Source organism: Schistocerca cancellata, chromosome 5, assembly GCF_023864275.1.
Source record: "Schistocerca cancellata isolate TAMUIC-IGC-003103 chromosome 5, iqSchCanc2.1, whole genome shotgun sequence".
NCBI lineage: Eukaryota > Metazoa > Arthropoda > Insecta > Orthoptera > Acrididae > Schistocerca > Schistocerca cancellata.
The window spans coordinates 650,330,666-650,347,791 of NC_064630.1; the positions used below are offsets into that span (position 1 = coordinate 650,330,666).

The 17,126-nt window shown below is 46.0% G+C and overlaps 1 protein-coding gene across 2 annotated transcripts in view; it reads right to left on the minus strand.

Moving 5' to 3' along the window:
* LOC126187757 (trypsin-3-like) overlaps positions 1 to 17,126 on the minus strand; it is a 194,664-nt gene that overhangs the window by 23,226 nt on the left and 154,312 nt on the right. For both annotated transcript variants that reach the window (XM_049929018.1, XM_049929017.1), the window contains exon 5: positions 16,689 to 16,894. In XM_049929018.1, the coding sequence (XP_049784975.1) occupies positions 16,689 to 16,894 (206 nt within the window). The remainder of the gene's footprint in view (positions 1 to 16,688; positions 16,895 to 17,126) is intronic.

The following is a 17,126-nucleotide window of genomic DNA, read 5'->3' on the forward strand; positions in this document are numbered from 1 at the left end:
GTCGTGCATTATGAACAGATCGTACTGAAAGATGCAATCGCCATCCCCGAATTGCTCTTCAGCAGTGGGAATCAAGAAGTTGCTTAAAACATCAATATAGGCCTGTGCTGTGATAGTGACACACAATACAACAAAGGGTGCAAGCCCCCTCCACAAAAAACACGACCGCACCGTAACACCACCGCCTCCGAATTTTACTGTTGGCACTACACACACTGGCAGAAGACACTCACCGGGCATCGCCATACCCACAATATGCCATCGGATCGCCACATTGTGTACCGTGATTCGTCACTGCACACAACGTTTTTCCACTGTTCAATCGTCCAATGTTTACGCTCCTTACACCAAGCGAGGCGTCGTTTGGCATTTACCGGCATGAGACATGGCTTATGAGCAGCCGCTAGACCATGAAATCCAAGTTTTCTCACCTCCCACCTATCATAGTACTTGCAGTGGATGCTGATGCAGTTTGGAATTCCTGTGTGAAGGTCTGGATAGATGCCTGCCTATTATACATTCCGACCTTCTTTAACTATCGGCGGTCTGTTTAAGTCAACAGACGCGGTCGGCCTGTACGTTTTTGTGCTGTACATGAGCCTTAATCTTTCCACTTCACTATCATATCGGAAACAGTGGACTTAGGGATGTTTAGGAATGCGGAAATCTCGCATGCAGACGTGTGACATAAGTGACACCCAATCATCTGACCACGTTCGAAGTCCGTGAGTTCCGCGGAACACCCCATTCTGCTCTCTCACGACGTCTAATGACTACTGATACGAATTGCCTAGAACTCTCTTCACAGCAATTTCTCTTGACCTGTGCTTTAACTATAACTTTATTATTGTAACAAAACCGGACTGAAATTGATGGTTGTATAGCGTTCGATTGTTAGCTTTCTGTCTCCCCGCCACTCCTCCCACACACGTACAGCAAAACCAAGCAGATTCGTCCTTATCTACACTATTCCATCGCTCTTATTCGTACAAACACAACTCATTAAAACTTGGGGTATTGTCGTTTTAATGAATAATATAAGTGGATAAGTGGATTTGATTTACTGGGATGTTACTAAATTCCTTAAACCATTAAATTTTACTACACAAGAGCTTTTTATATTTGTAATTACTTTATATATATATATATAGGGCGAGTCACCTAACATTACCGCTGGATATATTTCGTAAACCACATCAAATACTGATGAATCGATTCCACAGACCGAACGTGAGGAGAGGGGCTAGTGTAATTGGTTAATACAAACCATAAAAAAATGCACGGAAGTATGTTTTTTAACACAAACCTACGTTTTTTTAAATGGAACCCCGTTAGTTTTGTTAGCACATCTGAACATATAAACAAATACGTAATCAGTGCCGTTTGTTGCATTGTAAAATGTTAATTACATCCGGAGATATTGTAACCTAAAGTTTACGCTTGAGTACCACTCCTCCGCTGTTCGATCGTGTGTATCGGAGAGCACCGAATTACGTAGAGATCCAAAGGGAACGGTGATGGACCTTAGGTGTAGAAGAGACTGGAACAGCACATTACGTCCACATGCTAACACCTTTTTATTGGTCTTTTTCACTGACGCACATGTACATTACCATGCGGGTTGGAGTACACGTACACACGTGGTTTCCGTTTTCAATTACGGAGTGGAATAGAGTGTGTCCCGACATGTCAGGCCAACAGAGGTTCAATGTGGTGGCCATCATTTGCTGCACACAATTGCAATCTCTGGCGTAATGAATGTCGTCCACGCCGCAGTACATCTGGTGTAATGTCGCCGCAGGCTGCCACAATACGTTGTTTCATATCCTCTGGGGTTGTAGGCACATCACGGTACACATTCTCCTTTAACGTACCCCACAGAAAGAAGTCCAGAGGTGTAAGATCAGGAGAACGGGCTGGCCAATTTATGCGTCCTCCACGTCCTATGAAACGCTCGTCGAACATCCTGTCAAGGGTCAGCCTAGTGTTAATTGCGGAATGTGCAGGTGCACCATCATGCTGATACCACATACGTCGACGCGTTTCCAGTGGGACATTTTCGAGCAACGTTGGCAGATCATTCTGTAGAAACGCGATGTATGTTGCAGCTGTTTGGGCCCCTGCAGTGAAGTGAGGACCAATGAGGTGGTCGCCAATGATTCCGCACCATACATTTACAGTCCACGGTCGCTGTCGCTCTACCTGTCTGAGCCAGCGAGGATTGTCCACGGACCAGTAATGCATGTTCCGTAGATTCACTGCCCCGTGGTTTGTGAAACCCGCTTCATCGGTAAACAGGTAGAACTGCAATTCATTCTCTGTTAATGCCCATTGACAGAATTGCACTCGATGATTAAAGTCATCACCATGTAATTACTGATGTAGCGACACATGAAACGGGTGAAAGCGGTGACGATGCAGTATGCGCATGACACTACTTTGACTCAGTCCACCGGCTCTCGCAATGTCCCGTGTACTCATGAGTGGGTTCATGGCAACAGCAGCTAACACACCAACTGAACCCGCTTCTCCTGTGACGGGCCTGTTACGGACCCGTTTGCGTGCTACGACCATACCTGTTGCATACAGTTGGCGGTAGATGTTTTGCAATGTGCGGCACGTTGGATGCTGTCTGTCCGGGTACCGTTCTGCATACACCCTGCACGCTTCAGCTGCATTTCGTCGACACTCGCCATAGATGAGTATCATCTCCGCCTTTTCAGAGTTCGAATACACCATGGTCACAGTTCCTGCAACACTACACTATCACAGACGTCTGGTAACACGGTGTACTACAGTTGGTCTGCGTGCGGAGACGAATGCAGAATAACAATAGCAGCAAGCGCTACATGCGGACACTGCGACAGCTAGACCAAACGACAACAGTGCACTACAGCCACACTCGTAAACACGGTCGTCATCGTAAACATGTCCCTGCAGATGCTGCTCGCCGACCGTGGCCCGTGGTTGTTACAACACGCAACTGAACGTCGGAGGTTTCAAGCGTCAACTTTAGGTTACAATATCTCCGGATGTAATTAACATTTTACAATGCAACAAACGGCACTGATTACGTATTTGTTTATATGTTCAGATGTGCTAACAAAACTAACGTGGTTCCATTTAAAAAACGTAGGTTTGTGTCAAAAAACATACTTACGTGCATTTTTGTATGGTTTGTATTAAACAATTACACTAGCCCCTCTCCTCACGTTCGGTCTATGGAATCGGTTCGTCAGTATTTGATGTGGTTCACGAAACGTTAGGTGACTCACCCTGTATATAGTGTGTGTGTGAACACAACTAATTACACTGCTGGAAGAATAAGAATCAAACTATTGAAATTGCTTTTCAAAGCTATTTGGGGGAGACAAATCCCCTCCCGACGGTGGTGCCCGTGCCTCCAACAATACTTATTTACTGCTGTTACAAACTAAACCTGCAAACGTCGAATGTAATGCAGATTGCGCTAGTTTTGTCATATCAGAAACTCATACAATGAGGTCATAGAACTGTGTCACAGGAGTGGTGTTTGGTTGGTGGTTATGCAACTGCTAACTTATAATTAATCTGTACTTTATGAATCAATAAATTACAATATCAGAGTGCACACAGATAATAAGGCTTTTGCACTGAAACACGGAATAATTCAGTAATCTGATGACACTAGAATTCAAAACAATATTTTGTCTCATCAGTAATACAATACTCTTTTCTCCTTCCAGCTATAAAAAAAATTTCAGTATGTTACCTGCATTTGGTACGTAGTAGTGTACGACCTCAAATGAACTAAACGTAAACTGGACAGTGACTGCATTTATTTACTGAAAAATTTTCAAAAAATTCTCTTCGTTTCACTTAATTTCTAAGTATCACAATAACCATGGGCAATAGTTAAAAGAAAACAGATTCGTTATCTAGTTGGGTTATCAGACCACAAGACGTAAAAAAGTCTGTTTTTTTACTGAATAGTTCTGTCGAAATCGAATACGAAATACCACACAAATGAATCCCCAAACAGCGATTTTTTATTTTTTGGTTTGCGGTGCGCTCAACTGAGCGGGTATCAGCGCCCGTACAAATTCCCAACCTTTGCTCAGTCCAATCTCGCCACTTTCATGAATGATGATGAACTGATGAGGACAACACAAACACCCAGTCATCTCGAGGCAGGTGAAAATCCCTGACCCCGCCGGGAATCGAACCCGAGTCCCCGTACTCGGGAAGCGAGAACGCGACCGCGAGATCACGAGCTGCGGACCTGACGACCCAGTTAGTCCCACACATGTTCTATTGGGGACATATTTAGGGATATTTCTGGCCACGGAGTACCTCAACATCATGCAGACAGTTCATAGAGACACGAACCATGTGTGCACGAGCATTGTCCTGTTGAAAAATGGTGACGCACAAAAGGTAACTTATAGAGACGCAAGATGTCCGTGACGTACTTTTGGGCAGTTTCCTTAAACACTACCGGCCTCTACCTGAGGTCGCATCCGATGGCTCCCACACCATGCCAGGAGTAACACCGCTGCAGGTCTACAACGTTCATCTAGGGTAATGCAGAGGTGCGATTCATGGATGAACACAGTGCGACGCATCAGCTGGTCTTGATTTCCAGTCACTGCACCACTACGAACGCAGCCGTTTGTGTTGTGATGTTAACGGCAACTTACGCATGGGACGGTGATACGCCTAGGCCGGCTACTGGTAGTCTCTGAACATTGATGTATGATGACACTAAATGTTGCAGCGAGTCCAGTACTTGTTCGTGGACGTTGGCGCAGATTTGAAGCGGTTACGAGATACTTGGTGCTCAGCACCGCTTTCCTCTCTTGTGGTAGTCAGACGTGTTCGCCCAAAACCTGAACTACTATGGCTGCCCTCACGTTCCCATGCAGTCCAACACTGGGTCAGTGTCATATCAGAATGCTCCACAAACCAGGATATTGCAGAATTCGACCAGCCGGCCAAATGGAGAGTCACAAATGAGGCCCCCTTCAAACTCCGTCAAGTGCTGATGACGCTGTCTCATACGATTACGCGACATCCCCGTGCCCTACACAGTGATCACTCAGTTGATGCTGTTGACGCGTCTTATATACCTCGGAGGCCCGATAACAAAACTAAACATGAACAACGCTAATGCACCCTGGTTGCCGTTCTAGCTGTCACAGAGATTTGGAACTCCAATAATTTACATACCCGCCGATGGTTGTACATGTATCATGTTACGCTGACATTCGACCATGTCTTCTGGGTACTTCACATTTTTTTTGTCAGGCAGTGTATGTACAGGGAGACAATTATTGCACTATATGAAATAAAATCGTCATAACTTCTGAACATCTTGCGTTAGGAAGTTCAAACTTCACGATTGGCCACGGGGCATGATGGGAAATAGTATGTGCATGCATGATTTGGTTTAGCGACAAAGCCCACTTTCATTTGGATGGGTTCGTCAATAAGCAAAACTGGCGCATTTGGAGGATTGACAATCCTCATTTCGCGGTCGAGAAGTCTGTTCACCCTCAACGGGTGAGAGTGTGGTGTGCAATGTCCAGTCACGGAATGGTGCGGTATTCCTTGATGGCACCATGACTAGCGAAAGGTACGTGAAGGTTTTGAAAGATGATTCCATCCTCATTATCCAAAGTGACCCTGTGGTTCACGTAAAGACGGTGCTCGACACCATCGGAACAGGAGTGTGTTTGATGTCCTGGAGGAGCACTCTGGGTACAGCATTCTGACTCTGGGGTACCCAGAGGCCATTGGTATTGGCCTCGATTTGCCGGCATATTCTCCAGATCTGAACACATTCGATTCCCTTTTGTGAGGCTATATTAAAGACAAGGCGTACAGAAATAACCCCAAAACCATTACTGAACTGAAAACAGCCATTCAGGAGGTCATTGACAGCAGCGATTTTCTGACACTTCAGCGAGTCATGCAGAATTTCGCTGTTCGTCTGCGCCACATCATCGCCAATTATGGGAGGCATATCGAACATGTCATAACCTGAAATAATCTAAATACGAATATCTGTAGTGACGTTTGCATGTTGAATGAATTGTGTGCCCGCAGTAGTTTGTAATTAATTTATGTTTTTTCTTCATATAGTTCAATAATTGTCAGCCCGTATATTCAAGAGTGCATAGCAATCCGCAGTTGCACGACTGTATTCTAATATTGTTAACTTTACATAAAGCCTAAAGCAATATGAACAAAAAAATGTACCCTCTTTTTGGCACAGTTTATTTTATACAGGGTGTTCGAGGAGGAATGGTCAGTATTCAGGGATATGACAGGAAGGATCAATAGAAGCAAAAAGCTACTGAAAAAATTGGCTCTAAAATGCAAAGCATTAGAGCTGTGAGCACTTCCTCATCGTCGCTTCTTCATCTTCGCTAATATGAAACACATCTTTTCCACCTAATTCAGTAATTCGCATTTATATTTTACATGTATTCCCTAAATGTCTCAAGGCAATAACGGTATGATTCCCTTAAAAGGGACACAACCGGCTTCCTTTCGCGTCCTTTCCCAGACCAAATGTGTCCAATGGATGTACTGTCTCTAATGACCTCAGAGTTGACGGGACCTAATTTTCTTTCCATATTAGATCGGCCTCCACTGTAACTGTGGCGTATGCCTTCAACGAATCAGTACCTGACAACAAGCCGTAACCATTTAACGACTTATCCCCATACAGTCTTCCGTCCTCGATGCTGGTTTCCCCACCAAGATGTACATCTCCCATTATGTAGCAGTGTGCAGTTTTCACACCTTTCTCAGTCTTAACAAATCAGCAAGTTTCCTTGCCATTGCATTCAGTCAGAAATGAGATGACTGCCTCGCCAGGAGGATTTGCCAAAGTCCTGAATATTTTAAAATTTCTAGCAGAAAGAACATGACTGTAGAGAGATCTTGCTTACTGTAACATTACATTGACTTCGCTTGGTATTAGTTTAAGGCTGCGTTACAAAGGATTATCATCGTATATATATCTTTAAATGCTGGACTCAGTACTCTGCTTGGGAATCAAATTAGCTATTGGGCTTATACGACCAGCTCAACAGCCAAGCTCTCGATAACCCATCACAGTTCATGCAGCAACAGCTTCAGTTAGCACAATACGACTACTGTGTTTGAGCGTATCTAGACTCGCTCATTTTCGCCACCACTGGTAGTTACCATGTACAACACCGACAATCACGAGTATGTCTGGAGTGCGAGTGAATCTATATCTTACGGAACTGATTCTGGCAGACGTAATAGAAAGCTGAAACCAGTACTCACTTTATGTGTTGCTTACATCCAAAAGGCAGAAACCGCAAACAGATTCCACGAAAAAATAAACGAAATACTACAACGAAATGAGAAGATAGATTAGGATGGAATCGGTTAAAGTATGGAACTATAAAGCTTGAAGATGAACTGGAAGGCAAGATAAAACCACACCATTTAAAAAGTGTCCAAAAGAGATTCTGACTCATAAGGAAAGAGAATAGCTTATTTACTGGCGAGCAGAGAGAAGTAAAGATAAATTAAATAACCAATATCGCGGATATTGAAAGTCACACAAATCTGGGAAGAAGTAAGAGGGCTATTCGTAAAGTGAAGAACGATCGGTCGCGAAATGGAAACCGCTGTGAAAATCCGACGAGGCTTTTCACAGACATTTTGGGCAGTGTCTCTAGTATGCCCGTCGATCGCATCAAGACACTCTTTTCAGTTGCGAGCGCACTGTGAGCGAGTAAAGGTGCCTAGAACAACAGTGTCTCCCACCAAGCAGGAGGGCCCACTGAGAGGCTTCGCCTTAATGATTGCAGCCCACCTAACACAACTGCCACGCACTTCCTTCTTCATGGAAATTCTCAGCTGCACTTTGCAGGGGCAGTGAAGACGCTGCAGCCTTTTCGATTGGAAGTTTTCGATCACCCACAACACAGCCCTAATTGGTTCGTCCAGAGTATAATCACTGTTCACATGAAACGCTGGATACGAAGACAACACTTGGGCGCAGGCTACGCTCTATAGACCAGCGTACAGTGTTATCGCAAAGCACAGGCGCCTGCCTTCTCTGACGATGGTGTTGGAAATATGGTATAACGCTCCGACAAATGACTAAGTCGGAGCGGCGACTACGTAGCGAAGTACCTGGAAGGTGTAGATAAATGTGCAAAGAAAACAGTTTTGATTTTCACTGTGTTTTCCATTTCGCGACCGATCGTTCCTTACTTTGCGAACAACCCTCGTAATACTCTTAAAGTAAAATCGCTGAAGTAGAAAACAAAATCAGTATCAACAATGGTAAGAGAAAACTGTAAACGTAATAAAAAAATAGTAAAGATAAAGTGCTGAACCGTGTCGGAAGCCTTCTGCAAGTCACGAAACTCGGCATCAACCAAGGCGTTGCTATTTACTGCCTTCTGGACCTCGAGGACGAGCAGTGCGAGCTGGGTTTCATACGATTGTTGTCCGCAACCCATTTTGATTCCTACAGAGAGAATTTTTGGTCTCCAGAAATGTCATAATGCGCGAGCGTAAGACGCTCCAAAATTCTTGAACATACCGACGTCAGATATGTAGGTCTGTAGCTCTGCGCGTCTGTTCGACGACCCTTCTTGAAAACTGGAATGATTTGCGTAGTTTCACTATCACTAGAAATGCTTCACTCCTCTAGCGACCTACGATACACTGCTGCTAGAAATGGAACAGGTTCTTTCGCATACGCTGCGTAGAATCGTATTGGTATTCCATCAGGTGCGGTGGCCTTTTCTCTGTTAAGCCCTTTCAGCTACTTTTCTATCCCTTGGTTTGTTATTTCGATATCTGTCATTTTGGCGCTCTAGCGACGATTTAAAGGAAGAACCGCAGTGCGATATTCCTCAGTAAACAGTTTTGAAAAAAAAAAAGCCAGTATTTCGACCTTCTCCCTGCTATTCTCCGTTTCGGTGACATTATGGTCATAGAGTGCCTGGGGAAGTGGCTTCGATCTGTTTACTGATCTAACATCAGACGAAAACTTCTTAGGATTTTCTGTTAAGTCGATAGATAGAATTTTACTTCCGAATTCGTAGAACGTATCACTTGTGGCGCTCCTTATGCTAATTTTGGCTTCGTTTAGTTTCTACCTGTCTGCGCGGCTTTAGCTACGTAAAATTTGCAGCGAAGCTCTCTGCTTTCGTAGCACCTTCCTAATGCGGCTGTGTGGTGTGTCTTCCCCATTCCTAACATATTTGCACGGCACGTACATGTCTAAGGCGTATTGCGCAATACTCTTGAACTTTGTACAATTATACGCAACATTTTCTATCCAGAAGATGACTCTTTTCGGCTGACAACTGAAATCTGTTTTTGTCGCTCTTGCGAAGCAGAAAAAGCTTCTTACCTTTCTTTCCATTCGTATTTACCGCAACATTCAGTGGCGTTTAACTTCCTTATGATCACTGGTTAGCTATTATACGCTGATTCGAAAAGTTTGGGCCTGCTGGTGGCTAAGGTATCTATACAGGGCTATTACAAATGATTGAAGCGATTTCATAAATTCACTGTAGCTCCATTCATTGACATATGGTCACGACACACTACAGATACGTAGAAAAACTCATAAAGTTTTGTTCGGCTGAAGCCGCACTTTAAGTTTCTGCCGCCAGAGCGCTCGAGAGCGCAGTGAGACAAAATGGCGACAGGAGCCGAGAAAGCGTAGGTCGTGCTTGAAATGCACTCACATCAGTCAGTCATAACAGTGCAACGACACTTCCGGACGAAGTTCAACAAAGATCCACCAACTGCTAACTCCATTCGGCGATGGTATGCGCAGTTTAAAGCTTCTGCATGCCTCTGTAAGGGGAAATCAACGGGTCGGCCTGCAGTGAGCGAAGAAACGGTTGAACGCGTGCGGGCAAGTTTCACGCGTAGCCCGCGGAAGTCGACGAATAAAGCAAGCAGGGAGCTAAACGTACCACAGCCGACGGTTTGGAAAATCTTACGGAAAAGGCATTTCTTAAACAGGAGATTGGAAAACCGATGGATCGGTCGTGGTGGAGATCATGATCAGCAATTCATGTCATGGCCTCCACGCTCTCCCGACTTAAACCCATGCGATTTTTTTCTGTGGGGTTATGTGAAAGATTCAGTGTTTAAACCTTCTCTACCAAGAAACGTGCCAGAACTGCGAGCTCGCATCAACGATGCTTTCGAACTCATTGATGGGGACATGCTGCGCAGAATGTGGGAGGAACTTGATTATCGGCTTGATGTCTGTCGAATCACTAAAGGGGGACATATCGAACATTTGTGAATGCCTAAAAAAACTTTTTGAGTTTTTGTATGTGTGTGCAAAGCATTGTGAAAATATCTCAAATAATAAAGTTATTGTAGAGCTGTGAAATCGCTTCAATCATTTGTAATAACCCTGTACTGTCGTGACTTGTGGTGAGTGCAGTGCGATGTAGTGATTAGCGTCACTGGCGGGCGTGCTGAGCGTCACCAGTTCAAACCCAATCCCTAGCAATTATTTGTTATGTAGATAATTTCTGGAATGTTCTTGAAATATCTTATGTTTTATTTCTGTTCTGGTTGTACGCCTGTGTCAATAATAAATGTGCTTTCAGGACTAAGTGTTGGATTTCAATGTCGATTTTTGGGCTTGATGGTGGTTTAGACGTGACAATGCGTTACCTTCATGAGTAGATTACGATGGTCGCATTTTGGTTCGCCTCAGGCAGAGGCAGCGGCGTTACAGTGACTGCATTCGCACAAGATATACAGCGCCAACCCAAGGCCTTATGGGTACAATTAAATATCACAGTTGGTGTGTGTCGAGGGCTCTGTGACCAGTGAATGACATCCTGCGACCCGTAGCCACACCCTTTCTGCACAACACCCCAGACGCCATTTTTCAGTAAGACAATGCACGACCACATGTTGCTGCGCGAGCACGTGCCTTGTCGGTGTCCCAGAACGTCAGTCTTTTTCCCAAGCCCGCCAGATCACCAGACTTCTTGCCAATCGAAAATGTGTGGGATACGGCGAAGAAATGGGTGCAGCGCTGTAACCCAATGAACTTTGGAGCCAGGTAAATACAGCATGGATGGCTAGACCACAGGACGCCATTCGCGCCATATATGTGTCGATGCCATCACGCATGGGACACGTTACCAGGGCCCATGACGGACCCTGTGCCTACTAGACAACAGGACACAGGTGAGCCGAGGTGACTGAAATGCTGTTTATGCATAACATACTAATTTACATATCCTGTGAATATGAACATCTTATTTCTAGTTGTTAAACGTGTTCTGTATTTTTCTGACAATAAGTAAAGACCGATATCTCTTAGAACACTATTTTCTGTGTTTTGGAGACTTATTTATACACCTTCTTCAAGACTGAACTGAAATAACTAAAATGGTCAACGCAAGATTCTCCCACGCATGTTCAATAACGAAGCAAATATACAGTCTGAGGTGGCTGAATAATTTTTGAATGTTTACACTGGTAGTCAAGTTCATAAAATATCTAGGAATAAGCATCCGGAGCGAATGAAACTGGGCTACTCCATAAGGTAAGGCAGGTGACACACAGGCTCATTGGAAGAATCCTCTGGACATGAAGTCCGTCAGCAAAGGAGATAGCTTACAAAACAGTCGTTTGACCCATAAAATTGATTGTCAGTCTAGAATTAATGTTAGAAAAAACTGATGGAGGAAACAAAGAAGATCAAAAGAAGAGCAATACCTTTGATGAGCGTGAAAGCGTCACGAAGATGCTCAGTCAACTTCAGTAGCAGACGCTGCAAGAGAGGCTTCTGCATCACGTGTAGTTTATCGTTTAAATACCGGAGCTTACATTCCTAGAGGAGTTAACCAACATATTACTTCCTCCAACATACATCTCGTGAAAAGCCATGAACGAGTGATTCGAGCTGACAGAGAGACTTCACAGCAATCCTTCTTCCCGTGGACCTCCCGTGACCGGAACAGGAAAGGGGAACTGACAGCTGTACACAAAGTGCGCACTGCTACACACCATAAGCTGACTTGCGGAATATGAATGTAGATGAAGATGTACACTCCTGGAAATGGAAAAAAGAACACATTGACACCGGTGTGTCAGACCCACCATACTTGCTCCGGACACTGCGAGAGGGCTGTACAAGCAATGATCACACGCACGGCACAGCGGACACACCAGGAACCGCGGTGTTGGCCGTCGGATGGCGCTAGCTGCGCAGCATTTGTGCACCGCCGCCGTCAGTGTCAGCCAGTTTGCCGTGGCATACGGAGCTCCATCGCAGTCTTTAACACTGGTAGCATGCCGCGACAGCGTGGACGTGAACCGTTATGTGCAGTTGACGGACTTTGAGCGAGGGCGTATAGTGGGCATGCGGGAGGCCGGGTGGACGTACCGCCGAATTGCTCAACACGTGGGGCGTGAGGTCTCCACAGTACATCGATGTTGTCGCCAGTGGTCGGCGGAAGGTGCACGTGCCCGTCGAACTGGGACCGGACCGCAGCGACGCACGGATGCACGCCAAGACCGTAGGATCCTACGCAGTGCCGTAGGGGACCGCACCGCCACTTCCCAGCAAATTAGGGACACTGTTGCTCCTGGGGTATCGGCGAGGACCATTCGCAACCGTCTCCATGAAGCTGGGCTACGGTCCCGCACACCGTTAGGCCGTCTTCCTCTCACGCCCCAACATCGTGCAGCCCGCCTCCAGTGGTGTCGCGACAGGCGTGAATGGAGGGACGAATGGAGACGTGTCGTCTTCAGCGATGAGAGTCGCTTCTGCCTTGGTGCCAATGATGGTCGTATGCGTGTTTGGCGCCGTGCAGGTGAGCGCCACAATCAGGACTGCATACGACCGAGGCACACAGGGCCAACACCCGGCATCATGGTGTGGGGAGCGATCTCCTACACTGGCCGTACACCACTGGTGATCGTCGAGGGGACACTGAATAGTGCACGGTACATCCAAACCGTCATCGAACCCATCGTTCTACCATTCCTAGACCGGCAAGGGAACTTGCTGTTCCAACAGGACAATGCACGTCCGCATGTATCCCGTGCCACCCAACGTGCTCTAGAAGGTGTAAGTCAACTACCCTGGCCAGCAAGATCTCCGGATCTGTCCCCCATTGAGCATGTTTGGGACTGGATGAAGCGTCGTCTCACGCGGTCTGCACGTCCAGCACGAACGCTGGTCCAACTGAGGCGCCAGGTGGAAATGGCATGGCAAGCCGTTCCACAGGACTACATCCAGCATCTCTACGATCGTCTCCATGGGAGAATAGCAGCCTGCATTGCTGCGAAAGGTGGATATACACTGTACTAGTGCCGACATTGTGCATGCTCTGTTGCCTGTGTCTATGTGCCTGTGGTTCTGTCAGTGTGATCATGTGATGTATCTGACCCCAGGAATGTGTCAATAAAGTTTCCCCTTCCTGGGACAATGAATTCACGGTGTTCTTATTTCAATTTCCAGGAGTGTAGATGCAGATGTAGATGTGTTTAAAATGAATCCACAGGGAGACAGCTAGCCTCTATCCCTGTGTCTGCCTTTACAGTGACTGGTACTGGGGTTGCATAGAACATTAGAATAACAAACGCAACTGAAAGAAACTTGGCGCCATAGTTAATCTTCACATGCTCATTCTTGGAAATAATTGATACGAACTACTTATAGCAGTCACCAGTTTTTAACTTGTGTAGACAATGATCTTAGTTTTACCTTCATGACAGTTAAATTTTTTCCAGTTAACTATTCATGCATCGTGTGTAATCCAAATTGCTTTTAAGAATAGAATCAAGTACGTTGTCCTTGGCAACGAATGTTCAGCAGGCACGGACATCGTCAAGAGTGCTCCAGGGAGGTATTGCAGGACCGCTCTTCTTCTGTATATACACGAATGATCTGACTGGTAGGGCGACCAGTGGTCTGCGGGTGTTTGCTGATGACGTTGTAGTATACTGGAAAGTATCGTCGTTTAGTGTCTGCAGAAGGGTACAGGATGACTTAGGCAGAATTTCTCTTTAGGGAAAAGAGTGGCAGATTGTTCTACATGTAGGAATAAGTAAGTTTATACAGACGAGTAATAAAAATAAGCCTACAATTTTCCAATACAGTATTCGTCGTGTGCTGCTTGAAACAGGCACGTCAATTAAATATCTGGGCGTAATAGTGGAAAGCGATATGAAATGGAACGAGCACGTTAGGTCGGGAGTAGGGAAGGTGAATTGCCGTCTCCGGTTTGTCGGGAGTATTCTAGGAAAGTGTAGCTTATTTATAAGCGGACTGCGCATAGGACATTAGTACTATCCGTTATTGAATGCTCCTGGAGAGTTTGGAAAATCCAACAGGTCGGATTAAAGGAAGAATCGAAGCAATTCAGAGGAATTCAGTACGCAGGTGTAACGGAGATACTTCGTGAAATCAAATGGGAGACGGTGTTCTTTTTGCGAAACGCTGTTGAGAAAATGTTGAGAACTGGAATTTGCAGATGACTGCATAATGATTCTACTGCCGTCAAAGTACACTTCGCGTAAGGACCGCGAAGACAAGATAAGAAAAATTAGGGATCGTACGGAGGCGTATAGACTGAGGTTTTTCCTTGCTCCATTTGTAAGTGGACTAGGAAACGGAATGACTAGCGCTGGTGTAAGGAAGCCTTCGCCGAGCACCATACGATAGCTTGCGAAGTATGTATGTCGGTGTAGATGTAGATAGCATTATTACCAATGAAAAAAAAAAGTCTCGCATCTACGTCTTACAACGCTACGAGAGGAGTGAGGGAGTGTTAGTCTAATAACCAGGTAGTTAAGTTCCTTTTGAATCACAATCATCATCATTATCATCATTGCTGGCCGAAGTATGTATTTCCGAACTGCGGTTACCTGTTGAAAAATATTCAGCTTGCCACCCCACACAACATACTAAGCATTGTTGCTGTTATACACAGTAGGCAGTTTAGTCGTAGCTGCGAGTCAGTGATATCTGGTGAAATGGTACTGGATTCACACAATAACCCAAACCCATTCGGTTCTAGGCGCTCAGTCCTGAACCGCGCGACTGCTACGGTCGCAGGTTCGAATCCTGCCTCTGGCATGGATGTGTGTGATGTCCTTAGGTTAGTTAGGTTTAAGTAGTTCTAAGTTCTAGGGGACTGATGACCACAGATGTTAAGTCCCATAGTGCTCAGAGCCATTTGAACCATTTGAACCAAACCCATTTGCGGAATGCGACAAACGCATACAGGCTCCCAGGTAGATGCCATTTTCCTTGACTTCCGGAAGGCGTTCGATGCGGTTCCGCACGTCGCCTGATAAACAAAGTAAGAGCCTACGGAATATCAGACCAGCTGTGTGGCTGTATTGAAGAGTTTTTAGCAAACAGAACACAGCATGTTGTTCTCAATGGAGAGACGTCCACATACGTTAAAGTAACCTCTGGCGTGCCGCAGGGGAGTGTTATGGGACCATTGCTTTTCACAATATATATAAATGACCTAGTAGATAGTGTCGGAAGTTCCATGCGGCTTTTCGCGGATGATGCTGTAGTATACAGAAAAGTTGCAGCATTAGAAAATTGTAGCGAAATGCAGGAAGATCTGCAGCGGATTGGCACTTGGTGCAGGGAGTGGCAACTGACCCTTAACATAGACAAATGTAATGTATTGCGAATACATAGAAAGAAGGATCCTTTATTGTCTGATTATATGGTAGCCGAACAAACACTGGTAGCAGTTACTTCTGTAAAATATCTGGGAGTATGCGTACGGAACGATTTGAAGTGGAATGATCGTATAAAATTAAATGTTGGTAAGGCGGGTGCCAGGTTGAGATTCATTGGGAGAGTCCTTAGAAAGCCGGCCGAAGTGGCCGTGCGGTTAAAGGCGCTGCAGTCTGGAACCGCAAGACCGCTACGGTCGCAGGTTCGAATCCTGCCTCGGGCATGGATGTTTGTAATGTCCTTAGTTTAGTTAGGTTTAACTAGTTCTAAGTTCTAGGGGACTAATGACCTCGGCAGTTGAGTCCCATAGTGCTCAGAGCCATTTGAAGTCCTTAGAAAATGTAGTCCACCAACTAACGAGGTGGCTTACAAAGCACTCGTTCGACCTATACTTGAGTACTGCTCATCAATGTGAGATCCGTACCAGACGGGTTGACAGAGTAGATAGAGAGGATCCAAAGAAGAGGGGCGCGTTTCGTCACAGGGTTATTTAATAAGCGTGATAGCGTTACGGAGATGTTTAGCATACTTAAATGGCAGACTCTGCAAGAGAGGCGCTCTGCATCGCAGTGTAGCTTGCTGTCCAGGTTTCGAGAGGGTGCGTTTCTGGATGAGGTATCGAATATATTGCTTCCCCCTACTTATACCTCCCGAGGAGATCACGAATGTAAAATTGGAGAGATGCGAGCGCGCACGGAGGCTTTCCGACAGTCGTTCTTCCCGCGAACCATCCGAGACTGGAACAGGAAAAGGAGGTAATGACAGTGGCACGTAAAGTGCCCTCCGCCACACATCGGTGGGTGGCTTGCGGAGTATAAATGTAGATGCACATGGAGACGCCAGAATAGACGGAACGGTGCCACCTGTGCTATCACAGTAACATTGTACCAGTGGGCGTAACTGGAGTGGCGCTACAGGAAACGAAGATCCGGCAGCGGACACTTACCCGTGGGCGGCAAGCAGACGGGGCTGATGCGGGAAGAGAAGACGACGGGCGTGGTGAGGCGCAGCAGCGCCAGGTCCGATGCCATGGAGTCGGGGTCGTACTGCGGGTGCACCAGCACTTCGGACACGCTGGCGTTCACCGTGCTCACGTCGCCCGTGCACACATTTTCCGCGCCCAGCGACACCTTTACGTCCTGCGCCGTGTACCTGCCGAGCACCGCCACCGGTTTCTCAGGACGCCACACATACTATATAAATGGATGTTCAGTGTGTACCAGAAATGTTGAGATAAACTTCGAGAGTTTGTAGAGGGTGTCTTGAGGAACAAAACCAGAGCAGGAACCCGTGTCCGGAAACGTCTTCCAACAATACTACAGAGCGTTGTAGTTACAGGAGCCGGCGCCTGCCACTAGGCCACTCCTTCGGCAGCAAACGGACC